This window comes from Echeneis naucrates, chromosome 3, assembly GCF_900963305.1.
Source record: "Echeneis naucrates chromosome 3, fEcheNa1.1, whole genome shotgun sequence".
NCBI lineage: Eukaryota > Metazoa > Chordata > Actinopteri > Carangiformes > Echeneidae > Echeneis > Echeneis naucrates.
Genome location: NC_042513.1, coordinates 5,157,556 through 5,179,612, shown reverse-complemented (window position 1 = coordinate 5,179,612; position 22,057 = coordinate 5,157,556). Strand labels below are relative to the sequence as shown.

The 22,057-nt window shown below is 39.4% G+C and overlaps 1 protein-coding gene across 1 annotated transcript in view; it reads left to right on the top strand.

Moving 5' to 3' along the window:
• Positions 1-22,057, top strand: part of plekha7b (pleckstrin homology domain containing, family A member 7b) — a 56,276-nt gene that overhangs the window by 12,297 nt on the left and 21,922 nt on the right. Inside the window, exons 4-8 of the mRNA XM_029498051.1 lie at positions 13,943-14,026; positions 17,965-18,076; positions 19,072-19,176; positions 19,827-19,899; positions 20,398-20,498. Coding sequence (XP_029353911.1) covers positions 13,943-14,026; positions 17,965-18,076; positions 19,072-19,176; positions 19,827-19,899; positions 20,398-20,498 — 475 coding nt within the window. The remainder of the gene's footprint in view (positions 1-13,942; positions 14,027-17,964; positions 18,077-19,071; positions 19,177-19,826; positions 19,900-20,397; positions 20,499-22,057) is intronic.

Below are 22,057 nucleotides of genomic sequence, written 5' to 3'. Positions count from 1 at the left end.
AGATGCTCACTCCAGTGCCTCATGATCACAGGTCACCAACCACTTTGTACGTGTCAGCAGAACTGTGATCTCTCAGGCTGATTATGATGTACATGGCTAATGTGGGAGGTCTCCATATGTTAGACTGTGCAGGAGGTTTAATACACCCGTCGCCACCTTTCAGTTATCCAGAAATACTATTCCTGAAGGAATCTATGTGTTTACATGAGCTTGCTTCTCAGTCCATAGCAGCACTACTATTAGGGCCCATCCCACACACAGATAGACTCAAACATGAATGCTTGCATATACAAACCCATAAAAAATAATGAGGCATCTGCTAATATTACACTTAGTGTAAAACAAACTATGTGGTGTTCCTTTTGCTAAGAATGTATGTGGTCTGCATCACCCTGATGTGATATGAGCATATAACTAAGGCAGCACGGCGGCATAGTGGTTAGCATTTCTGCCCCACACTAAGTAGGTTGTGGGCCTTTCTGTGCAGAGTTTGTAAGTTCTCCTCATGCCTGCGTGGGTTTCCTCGAGGTACTCCGGTTTCCTCCCACCGTCAAAAGACATCATGCTGGTGTTAACTGGTGACTCTAAAATGTCTGTAGGTCTGAGTGTGAGTGGTTGTTGGTCTCTGTCTGTCTCTGTGTGTTGGCCCTGTGATGGACTGGTAACCTGTCCAGGGTGACCCCACCCTCACCCAGAGTGAGCTGGGATTGGCTCCAGCACCCCCTAAACGGATAAGCAGTAGAAGATGAATGATTTTCACGTATCATCGTCTATATCAACTGGTAAACTACAGTTTTTATGCTCTACCTTGGACTGACAAGAAAACTGTCATCGATTAACCATCCAGATTCTTCCAAAAGATAGCTTATAATCATGTGGTAAGACAGAGCAATAAGGTTATTTAGCTTATTTATCATTGCAGCATGGTCTCCCTGATCCAGCCTTGCTGTTGTGCTGTCAGCCAAAAAGCAGTTGACTGTAAAAACCAAACCGCAACATTTCACACCAGAACAGTAGACAACAGCGGTTGCCATTGTGGGCCAACTAATCCAGTCGAAATAATTTTCTACGAACATTTAACTGTTATTAGTTAACTGATGGCGACATTGAGCCTCTTGTGGACTTATCTTGTCATGTGTGCTCATGCATTTTTATCAAATATGCTCTGCAAGTTTAGCTGCTCAGGGTGTTGGAAAACATATAGTGAACCGTTTTGGTTTAGTACAGCTAGTTCCAGTAATACTGAGTACAGTATACATTAACTCAAGGAATTCTATTCATTTCGTTTGACTTTATACTTCCAGGAATACACATAATAATGATGCCGAACAGAAGGTTTAGGTATTTGAAAAAGGGAGTATACTCTTTGTGTACTGAGACCTTGACCTTTTAAATTCCCCGTGTTGTGATTTAGGATCAGCATCTGTGAGTGGGATAGAAATTCCAGGGAGTGAACTGTTCTGGTAAAATCTCCATCTTGCTGGCACTTACAGTTTCAGAGCTATGCACCAGATGTGGCCTACCTTTCTCCACTGGTGTCTTACTTAATAAGCCTGCTAAGACTCTACAAGCTCTCCCCACTCACACAAAGAGCTAAAAATAGTCCCTGAATTCGGTTACCCTTTGCAGCCAGGGTACAGATTGTGAGGGAATCAACTTGTAGATTCACAGACGTGAAGCCATCCCCACTACTATTAAGCTGCATATTATATCAAGGCAAGGACATTCACAACAAGATGAGTCAAAACCTAATATGCCTCGTCCATGTGTGCACTCCACCTTGCGTCCGCTAATTTTTACACTTCGGGTCTTTGCTTCTCTGCAACTCTCTGTTCACATAAATGGCATTTTAATATGTCGTTCTGTGACTTCTATTTTTGGAAATAAAGCAACTATATAATATCTGCTTAAATGTGGCTCATTAACACTGCATGTTCACCAGCAGTTATGTTCAAAGAATTTGCAAGCTGCTGTTCAAAGTCCTACTTTTGTTACTATCATGTCATCTGACAAAAGAATGACATGATACAGATGGAAAGCCCAACATTTGCTCAATAGTGACTTACTCAAATGAGTTGAGGCTTGTCCAAATGCCAAATTTGCAGATTGCTTAGCTTTGTAGCTGTGCTACAAAGCTAATTGTCCAATGAGAAAACGCTTGTCTTGCCAACCAATGGCCACAACGGCCACACTCATCTGTAGTTTGACTCACCAGTATGTCAGTTAGTCAGTGACCTTGTTGTCACAGTTCAGACAAAAATGTGTTGTTTTCAACGTACTGTATGTTTTATGTGTTTCCTTGGGCCTCTGGGGCTTCTGGTGACTGTGTGTATGAAGCATTGCAGTCATGTACCTGTGTTGTGTATCGGTGAAATTAACCTTTCTCGTTGGACTGTGTTCAGTGCCTGCTTTGCTCTGTGCCGTGTGTCTGCTTGGATTTGGTAATGGGAACTGCTGCAGAGGGAAATGGCTTTGTTTTTCTCTGCTGATAACACTAAAGCATATACTGGTGTGCTGCAGTAACATATACTGCACTACAGCAGCTCAGCCACCTCCAGGACAGGGATTCTCTGCAGCAAAATTCATTGGACTAAACAAATTTTGACTCATTCTGTTGCTTCTGTATTTTTGCTAAGATTTGATGAGATTATAATTTCACGTGGTTTGCTGGGCATTTTAGCTATTGGATAGTTAATACATTTCTCTACAGTCATTTTGCTGATAAAAGCTACCAAATGTCAAACAAATCTTTTTCTTTGTGCTTCTTTTGTCAGTGTTTGGTGGATGGGACTTGGGGGGTAGAAAAAGGGTATTTAGTGGTGGTTTGACATAATAATAATGCCTCTGACATGGCTGTGTAAGGGATTTAGACTGAATCCGATTGTTAGAGGATCCAGTGGCCGTTGATCTGCTCCTGTGCTTTTGGACAAAAGTGCTTGCAAGTGACATGGCTTTCATGAGTGGGATTGGAAAACAGGAATTACCCTGGTTCAGATAATGCAATCTATGGATACAGAGAAATCCAATTACACCTGTATTGTTGTGTTCCTTTACATTATGAGGAGTGTTTGGTACAAGAGATGGTCTTAACACTTTCATAGCAAGGGATGAACGCCTTCTATCCTTCAGAGCATGAATTTATTCTATCAAATTATAATACATTTTTACTCAGATAATAGGTCAATGAGAAAAATGTTTTAGCCTACTGCTCTTAATGACCCCGAAAGCTGTGACAGATATCTTCAAGGGCATAATGAGAACCTTTCAAACCACCCACAAGAACAGAATTAGCTGTTCTGCCATGATCATGTGTGTGCCGGGTCTCATTAGACAGTTAACCTCCAGCTTTTACACCTTCCTGCTAAAAAATAACCACAAATACAGGACCATCCAGTTATCTGGCTACTTACCCAGCAACCCAGCAACCAATAACCAACATGACTGCTGACAATTCCAATAATTATTACAATCCCTCACAAGTCAAGCATATCATAGTTTTTTTTTTTTTTTGCTCTAATCTGATCTAGTCATATGGTTTCTTGTTCAAACATACTGTATTTAGATTATCTGAAGGATTCACTGCCTATTTTTGCCACAGCTGATGTTTCAAATTTAGTTTTTTTTATGTTTGATTTATTTTTGATGTTGCAGGATTATGGGGATCAAAGATCAAATAGATAATCTGACTGCAAACATATGCAATTTGTGTCCATGCCTGTATGTGCTTTGGGGAATGAGTGTGCAGCATTACAGATTGACTTACTTTAGTACAGTCAGTCATGCTCAGATCACTCTGTTTGTCATGTAGAGTCAGCAGCTTGTTTGAGCTTGAGGAGAAAAAAATGCTTGGAGACAACAGTCTAAATGCTAATACATTGGACCTGCATTGAGGGGGTCGGGCTCTCCAGGTAGGTTGTCTTTGCTTTGATGTACTTAGTATGTGTCTTGTATCTCCTTGTTGTATCTGATGACTCCATTTGGAAAGTGTCTGTAGCTTCTTAGACACTGATGCTAAGTAAAGTGAACAGTGCTGACTCACAGATGTAGGTACAGTGCTTAGACCTTGGTCGGGGTAAATGCCTTTGTCCTGGTCTTCTTTTGTGGCCTCATGTCTAGTGTCTCAAAGATTGCTTGCGGTTATCGATCAGGGAAGATAATTTGATCATAACTTTGACTTTACAGTTTTAGACAAAAAAAAAAACCAAAACAAAACGTAATGACTGCTGAGAGTGATTTATTCTTTTATTCTTCGGCTGTCATACCTGGCTGCAGCAGAATTACTTCAGAATTAACATCAAGCTGCCTCACCATATTTAGCAATAACCTGCAGCATAAGGGAGCACTTGAAATGGGTGTATATGTGCAGCTTATAGGAAGCTACCTAAGAGGATGAGTTGTGCTCTATCACTCAGTTTTATCAAAAGAAGGATGCCAGCTGTGATTGTGTTCCTTGAATGAATGTCAATTACAGGTGCAGTAAAGTGAAAATATAACGTCCAGCACATGTTCCCAGAATCCTCTCCGGCTTCCTGTCCTCCCCTTTGTTTCCCATTCTTCTCCTTACCACTGCTAAATTTGAAAAGATCATTGGCGGTTACATTTAACTTTTGCTCTCTTAAGTTACATATTGCAAACATAGAAACAAAGAAAAATACAAAGGATTAAAATATAATTAAGGCCGGGAATTTTTGGACAGTGGCACAGTTTTCATTATTTTGGTCCTTTACACTACTACAATGGATTAGTCTGCACTTCAATTGCATCTTGATTATTTGATGTTAAATCCATTATGCTAGCATGCAGGGCTGAAATTCAGACAATGATGTCACTGTCCCCATATTTCCAGTACCAACAGTGCATATACTTTTAAATCTAGTTTTGTCCTTATTCACAAAATATTTATTAATCCTTGTTTTTACCTTTATAGCATAATAGCATTGTGTAAGATTTGTGTAGATCTCCAGTTTTAGTGTAAAGTGTGGTTGTGCTACTCCTGAATGCTATGATCTGTGCTTTTGGAGAAGTCAGATGGAAATATGAGGTGTGTACTGAGTGTATCATACATGGGAGAAAATGAATCTTTCAGCTGGATCAGACTGAATCCAGAATGACTCATTGCCATGATATTATCTGCTTTGTTTTGGTTTATAAATCACCCAGATTCGAGCTTGCACCCACTGAGTTTGAGTAGAGGGAGTTGGGGGCCTGGTGTCTCTGTATCTTGTCTGATTCTTTCATTGTTATTTTGCAGAACTTCTGGCCCTTTAATTCTCCCAATTTTTATTCAGCTGACAGTGCAGTAATTCTTTTGATAGTTAAGCCTACACATGGGTGGAGTTTCCTAAGGGGTATTCAAGGGTAAGTCGGTCAAATTCTAATGAAATATTATTTAAGTCACTTTTCTGGAGTTGTGATAAAAGTTTAGTTCCTAGATTTTCAGAGCATACCAATGGCCCGTAGTCATTGCCAAGGGTCATTGATGTTTTTTTAAAAAAAAAAAAAGTTTTTCAAAGGACTGTCTTTGGATATTGGTGACAGTTTTGCCAGTGGAAGAGATTCATTAACAGTATTTGAAATGGCTCTAAGATTTTGCTGTCCTGCTATTACAGTAAAGGCAATTTTGTTTTGTTTTAGTTTTTTTTGTTGTTGTAGTTACAAAAGACAACACAAAAATGCTAGCTTTGGCATTGTAGTGTAAGTTGAACTTTATGTCTTTATGTCTGGTGAGATAAGGTATGTAACATGCAAGCAAATGCCCTAGTTTGGCAAAAATTATCAGCCTCAGGTTGTAAAACATCAAATGTTGTTTACCAGTTTTAGATGGTACTTGATATTAGTGTTGTGTGATTATCATATTATAGAACGTGTAGCATTCAAATTCTCAGTTCCATCTCATTAGAATAACCCATTGGCCATTCTGACTGTGTGAAGAAGATTACTGCATCATATGAAATCCCAATTACATCCTGGAAATGCTCTAAGTAGAGGATAGACCAGAGTGATCTAGTCCTACCCATCATCCCCTCATGTCAGTAATAGAAGAGCAGTTTCACTTTGGGAAAGACGGGAGAAAATATAACATTGGGTTGAGATGCAACATAATTACATGCATTTGATGGCATTCATTCTAATGAAGCACCATTGCAGAGTGACTATACAATTCAAATTTCTAGCTCTAAATTGCTGTCGATGTTTAATTTTTGTCAGGTTCTCTCCTACTAAATTAAATACTTTTGGATTCTACAATGCAATACATATAGTAACATGAAGGCAGCAGAAATAGAAAATCTAAAATCTTCTAACATAAGTGGAAAATTACAGGATGTGTTACACAGCTCGTGCATGCTGATAACATGGTCCCTTGACTTTTAAAACCTGCTCACTCCCACCTACTTTTCTCTAAATAGTTTCCAAACGTTTTGTTCAGACTGCTTTTGAAAAGCCACACACTGAAATGCCTGGTTTTACTGAGGTGTTTCCCTGTCACAGTGTAAAGCAGTACTGAAGCCTAACAGATCCAGTGCGGACATTATCAGAGGACACAGAGATGTTGCTCTTGCCCTGCCGAGTGCTGACATATTGTTTTCGTTCTGCAGCCATGTGTGCTGTGATGACCGATCTGCGCTTCATCTTTCATGGTCAAATTACTGTCTATAGTCTGTGTCACTTATCTGCATTCCCCCCGACATACAGCAATTGAATGCTATGTATAGCACTAATGTAACCTCTAGAGACCAGAGGTCAGAGGTCACCATGTTACTTTTCATTAACCTGGGATTTCCCAAGGCTTGTGTTTTCTCTGTTTGTGTGTGTGTTTTAAAGGGATCAGGATCAATCTTAGCTGTGCGTATTGATGTATTGATGGTCGTATAGACTGTCGGTCAGAGTAAGATCTGATTTGAAGGTGCCGTTTTTTTACTAAATTCTTATCAGTAGATGAACTCCACTGATAAGATCCATGTGCTAGTAAGAACTGGATTTCACACTAATGGCGTCCTCTGTCGTTCTCTGCAGACTGGGTCTATCATCTCTTCTGCACTGTCAGGTATTTGATGTTTTTGCTGATTGTCTGTTTTAAGAGGTAACTGCTTCGCAAATTCTGACCTTCTGAAGCTTTTCAGTGTCCTGAGATGAGATTTACCAAGGAAGATCAAATGTTAGAACTCTCAAATCAGTTGTTACATTGAAATGTTGAAAATATGTATGGCAGACTTGATTTAAGATCCAATATGTTGACTTTTTGATGTGATTTATTTAAAGTTTTAATATCCAAAAGAATTTTTGTTGTGGTTTAAAGTACCATAACCCACCTCTGCAGTTTTACATCTCTTCTGTCAGGCTTCTTTCTGGAGCTTCAGCAAGAACAGGTAGGTTAACCAATCAGAGTAGAGCCTTTGTGGTTCTCTTCAAATTTCCTAATTCACTTTCTGTGGGTCACTTGATATGTGTCATCTTTCTCCAAGTATTTCTAAGTAGAATGGCAGTTGGCAGACTGCGATTTCTGTATTCTTAGTTTTATAATCTTATTTCAATTGAACGAGGAGAAGGAAGTAATTAAAACAAAAGAGTAAAAGAGTGAACAGATCCCGAGAGAAAGAATGGTTTCTTAAGAGAACATTGATTTCTCTGGTTTTTCATGTGAGCATTACATTGACCAGAAATCAGACCAAACTGAGTTTTTGATCATCATTTGCCACTATTGTATCTTCTCAACATGTTCGGCCTTTCAGAATAAGTCTACTTATTGGGGGGTTATGCCAACTGTTTAAATAAAATAAAATGTTAGTGATCTCTGCACTGGAAACCTGTGACTATCCTTTAGCATGAGAGAAAATAGGTGTGCAACAATGGCTGATAATACACACACTCACACATTCACCCACTTCAGATTATAATGATTCATGAGAGCACAGTGAAGAGATGAAACAGGAATTCTGGTTGGATGATTATTCAATGAATACAGTGCAGGGAAAATCTACAGTATTAAATATTGACCCAAAGCTGCAGGATTCCTTCATTGATTTATTCCCAAGAGACTTCTCCACAAAAAGACCGAACTTTTTTTCTTTGTTGCTTATCCCTGCTGCTATTGATCTCAACGATAAGTGCTTTTGGAAATCCTTTAATAGTTATGGTTGGAGGCAATGTAAAACCACAATAGCTTTGATGAATTACTCCAAATCAGCCTTTATAAATATTTATCAGTCAGCTAAAATTGTGCCAATAGAGCAAAAGAAGTGCTGATGTGCCTGCAGTCCTGTATGTGAAGCTATTTTCTCTTTAGCTGCAGGCAGGTACTGGAACAATTTCAGGCTAAAACAGGTTCATAACAACAACCCAGACAGAGAGGAAGCTATCTGGTGTGAATGACATTTATATGGACTTTTGGCACTTTGCGCAGCCAGTATTATGTGTACAATACTTAGAGTCTACAAAATAAATTTTACAATTGAGTAGACATGAAATGAGACATAACTGATGGTTACCACCTATCTCTGGGTAAGGCTTTTGTTTCCAGAACAAACCAGCAATAGTTTTTATTCAGAATGATTTGGGACGATTAGTGCTTCATTGCGTCGTAAGTCTTTTTTATTGGCCCAATATCGGCCCTTCTTGCATTCACTGCAGTGCATTGGCTGTTGCCTTGCTTATGTTTTAAAACAGCATGTTCTAAAGAACCATTATGACTATAATGAATTGTGCTGTGTCAGACGTTTGTGTGTGTTGAATACTAATAATGCAACAACTCTTTCAATTTCTGCCAAACCTTCTGTGTGAGGGACGCTCAGACTCTGGAAAATCTTTGCACCTGTTTCTGCTCTGCTTTGGACCTGTCTAAGTCCTGTTTGTCTTTGCCTGCCTGTGCCCGGCTCTGCTTGAGTGCTTTGCTGGATGACTACAAGCTCCATAAAGGCTTGGCTTTGACCAAGGTTTTTTTTCATTGATGCTGCCTTAGACGAGTGCACAGGCATAGCAATTGTCCTGTAGAATTGTAATCAATGTGTCTTTATATTCAATGTGCTGCTCTGTCAATTCGGCTTGGAGGATCAGCAGTTTTCAACAGTAAAAACGATGGCCATCATATGAAGGAGTGCTATGACAGAAAAAGGAGTGCAATGTGTTCAGTTTGGCTTCCTTAATTTCCTCACTGAATGACAGTTGAATCTGTCAATAACTCTTTGGGGAGATATTTCCTTCACAATTGTCAGCAAAATGAAGCTGAGTGAGGCTGCTGCAGTGCTCTGCTATGAAAGTGATAAAGGTCAGTCAACATGTGGAAATCCTGCTGCAGAGTGCTTATCATCTAAATGGGTGCCTGCGTTGGGATACCCTGTATAAATCACTGTTATTAAGACTTCATTAATTTTGCTTGCCAGGCTTGGGATGCCACAGGCTGTGTCTGGAAGTGCATGATATCGCTCCCCCCATGACATAATGTACTGTCCCAATCCATCACATATTCAGGATGGCTGGGTACTGTGTTCTGCATGCATAGCAATGACATGTAATGCTATTACAAGTATAAGCTCAGAATTGGTAAATGTCAACAGCCCCACTTTGATTTCTTCACACAAGCAGCTGATGATATTAATTGGTTATAGCTTGACTGGGAAATTAAGTCAGGGCTAAATGAAATGGTTTCTGTTGTGTGTTCTCTGGTGATTAGTTAGTTAGTTTTTAGTTAGAATTGCTTCACTGTATCCTTAAAGATATGGATAAAACGATAGATGGTCACATCTTTTCACATTAATAAATGATCCTTATGTGCTCCAGAAGAGGGGCTTGTATAAAAACACTCCCTCCTGATGGTGATCACTGTTTACTGACCAGAGCTTCAGAGGTTATAATGCACTCCTCTGAGCAGTGCTATGGGAAGGGCAGATGGAAAATCCAGTGAGATGCATCTGCGAGGTGAACAAACGAACATTGGTGCTGCTGTCCTGCAAATAAAGGAATGAAGAATGTGTCCAACAGACAGATAACTAAAGACTTATGAGTAATAATGCAGATAATGCAACAATAGAAAAACATAGAAAACATATTTTCTATTAATTTCATGATTAATTCATCATAAGTTTGATTTCATCCAAATCTATCCAAAGAGGTGCTCGCAGTAGCTCTTGACTTCAGTAGCAATCACTTGACATCTTTGGTTGACACTTTGATGTGCATTAGAGAGGATACTTTGTGAGAGACAAGAGACTCTACTTGTGCATTCACAGAAATGAAAATAATTACTTTCCATAAGAGCTCCTCTTGCTGTATTCTCAGTGGGTTGGACCTCATTTACTGAATTAAACTCTTTCTAAATTAAATGTAAAATGTTAAGTGTGACAGAAGCCAGGAGTGAAATGGCAAACGTTTGAAGTTTCAATTTTTTTATTTGTTTATTTTTTTTCTTTCAACATTCACCGCAGGCCTTCCTTATGTTATGTTACCATCTGCTCACATGGTTGGCATTCTTAAGGATTAGTTTCAATTCCTTCATAGCATAGGTCACAGGCAAATGTTGCTGTTAAACTAGAGCTTCAATAAGCACACACCAGTAACCCTGAGGTGCCCTTGGAGGGAACTCAGGAAGTTCAAGAGGTTTCTCCTGCATTTTTAACTCCCTGCCTGTACTAATCCACTGATAGGATTTCAGATGTTTACCAAAAGCTGATGTAAATGTTGCAGGTGTGACATTGTATGTGAGCCCAGTCTCATAAATGATACAATTGTACATGGAGCAACTAATTGGTATTGTAGAATGGGGATGACTTTTACTTCATGCCCTACTGTCTTTATAACTTAAGTTCCAATGCTGCCTCTCAGAGGATACCAGTGGCATACCACTGTGACAGCCACAGACTAAAATCCACCTGAAGTATGGCATCCTTCTTTAGATAATTATTCTCACAGCAGAGTAGCAAACCCAAGCGCCAAGGAACTGGCAATTATTAATTTATTTAAAAAGACTCTTTAGGCATTTTTCCTCAAGAACATTTTGATGAGCAGCTGACTTATTCTTTAATTGAAGAAGGTCACATTTAGCAAAATGAACAGGTATAGAGAGAAAAAATAGAAAATAGAGAGGGAGGAGAATCTAATGAGTGACTGAGGTATTCTCCCGATAGGCGGAAATTAGATATCTACCATCGATGCAGCAAGTGTGGGGTGAAATGCTCAAATAGCAGTCTTGAGCAGGAGAAAGCAGAGATAAAACGCTCCTGCTCTCACGGTGCTGGCTCCACTTTACTCTGCTCTTTGTGGATGCTCTTTGCAGATGCCAGCTGCTATCACAGACCCTCTCTGTATCTCCCACCTGCCCGCAGTAATGCAGATAGGATTTCCATGACGTGTGGCGCCACAGCGGGTCTAAAAGCTGATTAACGATAGTTCACTATCTCACAGCAGGTGAGACTGTCTCTACTGCATGTGTGATGCAGCAGCAAGAAGAAACAGCAGCATCTCTCCCAGTAGTGAGTATTCAGTTTTGCGAGTTTACTTTTGAAACTCTGTTTTTTTTTTTTGTTGTTGTTTTTTGATATAGCAGCCTCCCAGAGTCGATATTGCAGCAGGAAGAGAGAGAGAGAGAGCATCTTATTGTTTAAGCTACAGTGCTGCTGTTTCATATGAGAGGTTTTTCACTGAAATGAAAACATGGAAGGCATTTTATTCACAAGTTAATCCATATTGACTTTTCCTACTTCCCATAAAATTCACCTTATAGAATGTCCTTGTCGTTGTAAACTACTAACCGTTAAGAGATATCATCAGTTGGGACTGAACTCAGTCCTGAACTTGTTATCATTGTGGTAACATTTGTGCTGGACATTCTTTCTCTTCTTTATCTGGACTGATAGAAGCAGAAACTCTTATTGACTTCATGGTTTCTTCTCTTCAGCCCAATCACATTGCACTGGAGTGCACGTTGTTCATTCTCTGCCTGCTTTTGCAGTACAGTGAAGCTTGCACCTTGTTGGGATCATGATAAATTTGAAGACTGGATTGGAACTGAATAGCTGATTAATTTTGTATATATCTGTTTTAAAGGTTTAGAGTAATTCCTCATTGCCATATACATATATTACTCTCTCTCTCTCTCTCTCTCTCTATATATATATATATATATATATATATATGTATGAAGTTGAAGCTGAGTTGAATCTTTAATTAATTTAGCTGTAACACATTTTTACATTTTTGTAACATTAAATTCTGGAAGTCATATCTGACTGCACTGACAACAACGCTGTTTCTCTTCAGTATGATCCAGAAGGCATTACAATATGATAATTCATCTGCAGCAGGAGTTTATTTTCCCCTCTGGGATAATGTCACAAGTATTAAAGGAAGCTATAGTTTTCTTGAAACAAAGAGACCTGCTGTACTGTAATATTTGTACACTAACTGGGGATGCTGTAATTCTGTAACAAATAGTTCAGAAATAGTAAAACAAATTCCTAATCAAGAGGGGAAGCTGGTGCAGTATTTACAGAAGTGTGTATGTGTGTGAATGTACATGTCCTGAAGACCAGTTTTTACAAGCTCACGTGTTTCATGTTCTGTATATAGATCATGGCATTCTGTTTATGTTTATAGAATGGCTCAGCATCATTCCTGCCCACTATGGCCTGTGAAATGTCAACTTATAAATCTTTCTACCTACTCTATTCATATGCCCTCCATTTGCTGCATGGTGTTGCAATGAGACATAACTTTGTTTGTATAGCTACACATAATGCTGAAACCTAGCAGCTGTCCCTCAGTGGATTCATCCCGTTATTTATTTGATTGTTGGTACACTCGAAGTAGTAAAATAAATAGTAAACATATTTATCTCGGTATTTTGTTTACTTGTGCTTGTGTGTATGTGAAAGCAGCATGTGAATTTGGCCTTCAAATCAGTAGTTTTCACCCAACTGTAGTACAACTATTACAAATACTAATATTATGCTACTTCACTGTTTCTGTTGTCTTCAGACCTAAAAAAAAAAAAATCTGTCTCCTCGCAAGCTGGATGTTTCAAGAGAGTGCAGACAGCCTTTACTGCCGGAGATTAGTTTTAGTCATGGAAAGTCAGTGGCATCTCAAGGCAAGTGTCATATTTTGAAGGGAGAATGGAGGGCAGAACTGGCCATAGGTGGAAAGTAACCAACTGTGGATAAACATACAATCAACAGGCCCTCTGCGTTAACAACACATTGTTTTAATAGTCAGAGAACCGAAATGAAATTGAGAGCTACAGTAAGCACAATGTTTAAGGTTTTACAGTCATTAAATACACCCTTCTAAATAAAGAGTTACTTGTGGGATATTTGAAATAGGTTTACCATCTGGACATGTCAGATTAAAGATTTGTTTAAGGCTGTTGAGCTATGTCAGTGTAAGGGACGACAAATGTGTAGAAATCACATAATAATGCAAAGCAGTATGTAGAGGAATATGGTAGAGTTAGAATGTGCTTCACTACAATATCAGTGGAATGATATTGGACTAAATATTTTTCTGTTATTTCTTCTAAAATGCTAAAGGAGCATACATCTCCTCCTTGCCTAGTGATATTTAAATACCCTATAAACAAAAACAACTAGAAATAAAGACATGGAGTAGTATTAAAGTGCTTCAACACCAGTAGCACCAGCCACTTATCTGTTTCTTATTCTCTCCTGTGACAGGAACATGCGTTTATGCTCTATTTAAAGCAATGAATGGCCCCATCCAATTGAAATCAATAAAGCCTGGTGAGCTGGCTAAGGGAGAGTGCTGAGCCCTACATTTTCTATAAAAGAATATGAGCTTGCTTCCTGGCCTCGCAGTACCATACTGTAACTCTACCAACTGACCAAAACCTCACTGGGAGCTTTGAAGCAGCTGTGGGAGGACATGATCAGACAAGACTATGATTATTGATTTGATCCACCTTTGTTTTTTCTCTCCCTCTCCTTCTGCTCTGCAGCCACAACTTGAGGACTACATCATTTCGGCACCCTGTGACTGGTCAGATCTCCCCCGAAAACACAGAATACACACTGCAAGACAGGTGAGTGTATCTTTTTCTCTGCCTGGTACTGATGTAGCCTGAAAGATATCCAGAGGTCAGAGCAAGGTCATGCATTTGGAGCTTAGAAATGGACTGCGAAATTGTCTGTCACCCTCCTGAATGAAGCAGGGGGGCAGGGGGGCGGAGGGCTGGAAGATGGTGAAAAAAGTCAACTTCCATCTAAATGTTCATGAGAAAGCTGAACAGTCATAGTCATAACACAGAAGGATGTCCTTAAATCCATTAAATTCTTTCCTCACCATCCCGGTGCAGCTGCCTGCACTGTCCGTCACTGGATGTGGCCCCTGCTGCTTTCATAAAGTTAATGATAATGAAGCATTTTACAGGCACATATACTTTTGGACCAAAAGCTGTCTCATTAATCATATTAATATGTTTAATGTTGCGCTCATTTAATAATAATTGCCCATCTGAGCTATTTCTCTCAGTGTAGTTCAAGTCATAAGGAAGCAACCTGACTATGTCCTAAAACAGTGATGATGAAGTTTCTCCAATGCTTCCCTGAGCTGATGCTTCCCTGAGGACTAAGCTTCGGTATATTGGATATTAAATACCAGCACTTACAAAAAAATTGGAATAGAACTTGAATGACAACAGTAGATTGTTTTCATTGAGAGCATATATTTGTCATAGCAGGTTCCAAACATAATGTAAGTCAGCAGGTGTTTGATCATATTTAAGCTGTTTCGTGTAAGATGACCACAGAATCCACGACAAGCAGAATTATGCTGAGTGACCTCTGCATTCTCACTAATTAAACGCTGTTTCATTAAGGCAGCGCAAAGCTGATTGTGATTCATCTGAATCCTTGTCTGTCATCTATTTCCTGAACTCCACATTAATCCTCGTTCAGTGCTGCTGAGCCTGGGATTTGTACACCATCAAGGGGCTTTAAGCTGTGATTGCCTCACTTGCATATTTTAAACAGTAACATAATGCCTCTAGTACTTTGAAATGCCAGCTCTAATCGTCGAATGCTTAGTATATCAAGAATGGCATGAGTTTTATGCCCCTCCCACATCAATGTGACATGAATGTCATTTAACGGGCAAGAACAGGTTAACAGATCCTGTTGTGCTACATAATACATCTTATTTTCAAAGAAATCCTGACCGATGTTTGAGATTTAACTTTCTGACACGATATCAATAATTCTGTGCAGCCACAGAAACTACATGTGGACTTGGCTTTTATGTAGATGGCACCTCAGCATCAGACGTTGGTTGTTTGTTTTTTCATTTCAAAAAGTTTCTGTTTATCAGAGAAACTGCCTAAGATCAAGTTGTGGGAAGAAGCCACATCAGTAATGCAATGATACAAAATATATTAAAACACAAATTAAAACTGTTTAAAACAGAAACTCAACAAAATTATGACAGCAGAATTTTGATAGCTAATCGAAATATGATTGCTCTGGATTTCGCTGGATTTCCATATACTATGAATTATACAACTTCTACAACTTAGTCGTAGAAGTATTTTAAAACTTTCTCTGTGTTCCATCTAGACCTGCTTCTACTCATTTAATCTCCCTATTTCATGCCTCCTGGTTAAAATTCTTGAGATTTGAGCTTCATCTGTAACAGCTAGTATGCTGTTTTACTATTCAATGTGTGCAATGCAGGCGTGACCTAACACTGACTACAAAATGTTCCTTCTTTTAACTGGCACTGGTTTGGGCTTCAGTCTCTGTACAGTGATATTTGGGTGGAAATGGATTAATGCCATGAATCAGAGCCTCACTCCCAAGTAAGCAGGACCGCAGTATGTTTCCTTGAGACCTCTATCAGCTGAAGGCAGAGGAGGAAAAAGAGCTGCTTCCCCACAGAGAGCTTGATTGGCCAATATTTTGCAGTCCTGAAGGATTTGACTTTGTTCTAGATTATCACACATGATCAATTTGTCAAATCTCTTCATGTACATCCACAGCCTGAAAGGATTCAAAAATGTCCAATATGCCCCAGTTTCTATTGTAGCAAGAGAAGCTGGCACAGATGCAGCTTATTGTATTTCCACCTTCCTGCACTATGTGATGTGAAATATTGCCCCTCTCCAACACATGCCACAACAAATCTGCTGGAGACTTCTCCAATGACAGACGTGGTAAACAGTATGAACGCTTCACATAAAACAGCAAAGTACCCTTCATACAACAGAAACAGCCTTTAAAAATGATGGCTGCAGTCCATGCTCTGAGTGCTGATACTACATTTTAGATTTATTTATTTTTTTTATCCTTGTACCAGGATTTTTTTGGTTTGTTTGTTTGTCTTTGCTTTTGTCTCCCACACATCTTCAGTTCATCTGTTTTTCCTTATCCATAGCAAAGTAGAGTAAATAAAGCAGGAAACAATAAGAGGGTCCATGTAGCTTTTAAACCTTTCCCACAGCAATGCAGAGGCACCTGGTACTGCTGTGACAGGTCTCACATTATTCCATATTGAAAGCTGGCTGCTTTAGTCAGGAAAAGGCTTTGTGAAATACTGGAAGCTGTAGGTCAGTTAGTCATACACACATATACATACATATTACTTAATTGTTTGGGTACGGACTGATGGTCCTGCCTTCACAGAAACAGCCTCCCTTCCCACCTCCCAGACTTTACCAAAGTTACTGCAATTTGAGCTTTGTAATTTTAGGTCAGAGATAAATGAACAGATTGCTTTTGGGTACAGGCTCAAGTGTGCAAGCAGTGCTCACAAGCATCAATAACCATTTGTGAAATTTTGAAGTTGGGCTACAGATTCTTATGTTTGTGATGTCCCTTTGAACTGGCTTTGTCTTATCTCAATTTCGTGAGAATAGATGTTGGGTGTAGAGGATGGCGTAAACAGCACAACAGCAGTCCATGAATTTGACCTGACTTGGGTTAATGGAAAGAGGTCGGGATATGAGAGGGCACATAACAAGAGAGCTGCAGAATTAGTGGATTAAAAGTCTCTTGGAACTGCACGTTATTACTTCAAAAGGTGTGATGAAACACTGTGTAAATAGTAAGTCATTCGTGCCAGTATATCATTACAAGCTATTGTTGGCTGTATGTTGCCTCATAACGGTAGACATCCATCCACTACATGTTGGTCCAGGGTCAGGGAACCAGTCCTGTCTGATGTGGGGCAAAGGTGGGGTACTCCCAGGATAGATGACAAATCTATTTATTGCGTGGAGGAACCCACATGTGGAGGAAGAGCAAATTCCACACACCACCATGCTGCCACATACACATATGCATCGATATGGATTTATATGAACGTTAGATAATTTCATTCCGTTTCAAAATATATTCTTTTTAATTGTGTATTTTATAAAAAGAAAACAAAAAACATAAAACATTAAAATAAACTGAATGAATGGTAATGACAGAGCAGGGAGATAAAGGAGAGTAAGCGACTTAGTCTTTACACAATTATTCATCCCACCTTTTGAAGTAATAACATGCACCCCAAGCAATGTGGGGGTCACAGGTAAACAAGTGACACAATATTGTGTGTACTTTAAAATTAAATGAACCTTTCAATTTGTCCAAACAATGACGCTGACCTTAACAGTTATGTGTAATTTAATATGTAGCCTGAATAAGCAGTGAAAAGATCATGCTAAGTTTGCAGTGTGTGTCTATGTCAGATCAAATCTGTGCATATGGCACAACAGGCTTCTGTTGTTTAGTTGAAACGTTGCAGACATCTGCAGTGTTTGTGCACATTCCACTGTTCACAGTTCCACTGCAAAGCCATTGGCTGTGACAGGTTGCATGGCAGTGTCAGGAAATAGTCATATCCTCTATATCTGAAAGCTCAGCACTGGGTTGGGGTCTGCTTCATTGCATTTGTCAGAGGAATTGAGAAGAAATATCTTCCAATGCTTCTCACCCTTGTTTGTGTTACTGACCTCCTTCTTCACTACCTTTTCATCTGCAGGAGACAGTCCCGTATGTCCAAGTCCGTGGCCAACCAGAGATCCCCCGGCACGGTCACAGGGTCCTCCAAGCCAGTGACCTCAGCAGTGGCAGATGGCACCACAGGGTCAAAGGTGAGCATCAGTGTTTTTGTCCTTGTGACGTCACATGTTTTGTTGCTGTAAGTTAATTTTTAAAATCTATCAAGCTTTAAAATTAAAGTTGATCTGAATTAAAACAGTATCAAATGTTAAAAAAATATTTTCTTAGTTGATATTGTAATTAACCAAACATTTCTCTTTAGGAGCTCCCTAAACAGCTGTTAGCGCTTATGTTGATGGATTGCTTTAATCAACTGTAGGTGATGCTGTCCTATTGTGATTTATGATGACCGGGAGAATGAATTCAGTCATTTTTCCAGCTTAATAAAACTGAAATGCGGACTGTGTGGGACTGAGGAGGGGTGTATGCAACTGTCTGACATTCCTGTGCTTGTTTCCGCAGTGATCATGGAATTTTTTTGTGAAAATATTTAATGTGGGACTTGAAAACAGAGGGCAGAAAATAATCTCATAGAAATCAAATTTCTGCTGTTTCAAACAGTCAGTAGAGACACTGCCATTCCTTATTATCAGAAAGACTATAACATATATTTCAGTTTGTTTGTCTATGGAAAGTCTTGCGTGATTTGTTTTCTATTTTGTGTAATTAAACTAACTATGATTATTTCTCACATATGTCTCTGTATAAATTTGGTATACATATTTGTCCCCTAAACATTTGTGTCTACTTCCAGTTTTTAGCTAGTGCTATTTAGGAGAAAAGTTTCATTTGATTTTCACCGAGGAGATGAAGTCTGAAATGACCTTGCCTGGGAATATGCCTGACTATAAATGGATGCAGCCACAGGAAAAGCCAGTTGGTATTTCCTCATCTCGTAAGGGGTGTTAAAAGAAGGAAGCTCATGGACAAGACCTTTTCACTCTGCGTCATTACTTTTCAAACATCCAGATTTGCTGTTATATTCCGTGCATGGCATGGTCTGCACAATACTCTGTGTTACCTCGGGCGAGCAAATAAAGTTGATTTACATAGCTAGCAAATAATCAACTCCTTGGGTTCTCCACAGGGCTCCAGAGGAATGGGGAAAGTACACAGTTTTGGCAAGCGGGATCATGCTATAAAAAGAAACCTGAACATCCCAGTGGTGGTGAGAGGCTGGCTGTATAAACAGGTGAGCTACAGTCCCTCTGCTCATGGTGAGAGACCCCACCTGCAATTTATATATTTGCAAATGTTTGCTGAAATTTAACTGTCAACAATTTTAATGTATTCTTGTTTTTATCAAAGTTTCTTAAAAATGCCAAACCGTCTTAGATACATAGAGTACTTTGATGTGTATTCAATTATTTGAATGTAATAGCTTCAGGTTTTGGATCTGATTAACCCTGAAATTAAATAACTGACTGTAATAAAAATAGTATTTAGTTGTTTTCTTACAAACGTATAAACATAATCATTTACATTGTTAGTCTCTGTATGAAGTTTTATGTGTAACACGAAAAAACATTGTTCATACAGTAATGGCTTTGCAAAGCTGCTTTGGGGATTCTGAACTTAAATGTTTTATGTTAGCTCACAATCCAAAGAGATGGAAGATTTAAAAAGCACAGGTCAAACCCATCTGGAGTCCCACAGTACTGAGTTAAATCTGGGGGAGAAAAAAAAAAGCTTAAATGAATTGAATAGTTGCTGTAATGATATGCATAAAGCCTTTCCTCAGCCTGTTGGTCTAATCCCAAAATACACTTTTTAATTAAACTGTGTTTCTGCAAAGGGGATTTATAAATTCACGATGTGTCATATTTCCCTCTTTAATTCCAGGACAGCTCTGGAATGCGACTGTGGAAACGAAAGTGGTTTGTCTTGTCAGACTACTGCTTGTTTTACTACAAAGGTGAGTCTGTGACGTGCACTTGGCCAATGTTTGACAGAGGAAAATGCAAATACGTTGGATCTCCTCTAGAAGAGGATACATTTCTTGATGAACAACAGCATGTAATTAGACATATGACATCTGCTGCTGTCTTTTACTCTTCCCAGCTTTCTCTAGCTCTCACTTCTCTTTCCTCATTAACTTGAGTATTTTATTATGGGATATAATCTCTACTTGTGTTGCTTATGCATCTACTGCCTCTCCTCAATTAATCATGCTGAATAATACATAAGCCACATGCCACTTCGTACTACATGCTGCCACATGGCACCCTCCAGACAAGAGTCACCCATGAATTATGTCCCCTTGATCTCACCTTAGTCCATTAATTCACAGTCACTTGTAAACAACGTAAAAAATCTTGGTAGAATTAAAGATTTCTGTTGCCTGTTGCCTGATTTCGGTGCCTGTATCAATATTTGGTTTATGTGTATGTGTCTGTTTTTCCTCATTTAACAGACAGCCGAGAGGAGACAGTGCTCGGTAGCATCCCCCTGCCCAGTTATGTCATTTCACCTGTTGAGCCCGATGACCACATAAACCGCAAATATGCTTTTAAGGTAACACTGAAGTGGCACTTAATGAGATCCATGAGTGTTCTTCGTCTTCATCACTGCTTGTTTTATCAAATTCTGAAAAAAGAAAAAAAAAATTATATATAATTTAGTAAAACAGACTTGCATGGTCTGCTGGGCACCAGGGCAGAAAGACGTGTTTCATTGTGTTACAGTTGCTCCACCCTGTGCTGGAGAGGCTGCAGCATTACACTCGGTAACGTTGTGCACAGCAAATAGCTTAGCAGAAATTTGAACAGCACATAACTTGTTTATTATATATGAAAGAGCCAGACAGTCATTGAAATAGTGTCATTTGTACTTGAATGTGTGCAGCAGAACATTTCCTTGCATGCACCAAAGTCATTATTATGATTTCCTTGTGTGAAATCTTCCAGAGGACAGCTAAGAGGTTTATTTCTTTTTCTTACAGCAAGGGGGTAAACATTTTCCAGCTCCCTTTCTGCGTAAACATGGAGCTTGTTGCAAATAACAATAGTGGCTAAATGTTTGATGCATCACTGCAGCTTCAGGGCATTCTGTTGCAATCCTCTCCTCCTTTGTACTTGGCCTTTTTGTTTTTTGATTCGGATTGTATGGGTGCGAATACAAATGGGTGTGCTTGTGTGGTACATATCGCCTGTGCTTTAAAGATTCATCTTATTACTTACAATGGTATTTGTATGGTAATTGTTCAGCTGGGGATATTAATTAATCATTCAGTCTCTCCATCCCCTCCCCCTGATTGACAGCAAGTATGTGCAAGAGTAGGTGAAATGAGCCTGAGCTCTGCTGTGCCACGCTGTATTTAAGAGACCCTCATTTGCACCCCCCTCCTTCTCCCTGCGCCACCATACATTAAAGAGTAGGAGATTTCATTTCATGCATCTGAGGTGCTTTGGAAAATGTCACTTACTGCTAAGTAAGCATGACAACTGCTCAGTAGATGTCTGCAGCTGTTCAACAATGGGATGTTCCAGACGGTTACAGCCCATGACATGTACAGTGAATTTCCAACCACAGTCTGCGTTGCCCCAAAATAATGACTTGAAATAATGTACTAGAGATTATGGAAATCAATATCAGAAGCAGCAGTTGAGTGGAGAAGATGCAAGACGACATAATAATTTACGCTTTGATTGTTTTCATCTTCCTGTGTGCACTATAGGCTATGCTGAGGTTCCTCAGCGGTGTGTCTGATTGTGAATTGTCAATGTTGCTCGTTCTTGCTTCTGTGATAACTGCCACACCAAGGACCACAGCTGGACACATTTCTTTCTTTCTGACTGAGTCGGCACTGATCTGCTGTAACTTTCTGTTGTTTTCGTTTTTCTTATTTTTGCTCATTTCACTGTGTTTCTCTCATTCCCTGTTGGTCAATTGCCTCCCATTGTGACCTGGTGTGTGTGCGTGGGCGGAGTGAGTACTGTTCTCTGCGGCGGCCGTCCTGAATCACACAGACTTCCTGTCTTGCATGAATAGGTATTTGATTTTACTTTAGCCTCCTCGGTGGACTGTCATTCTCAGCTCTTTTTGTTTCATATCATGCTAATAATAGCTGCTGG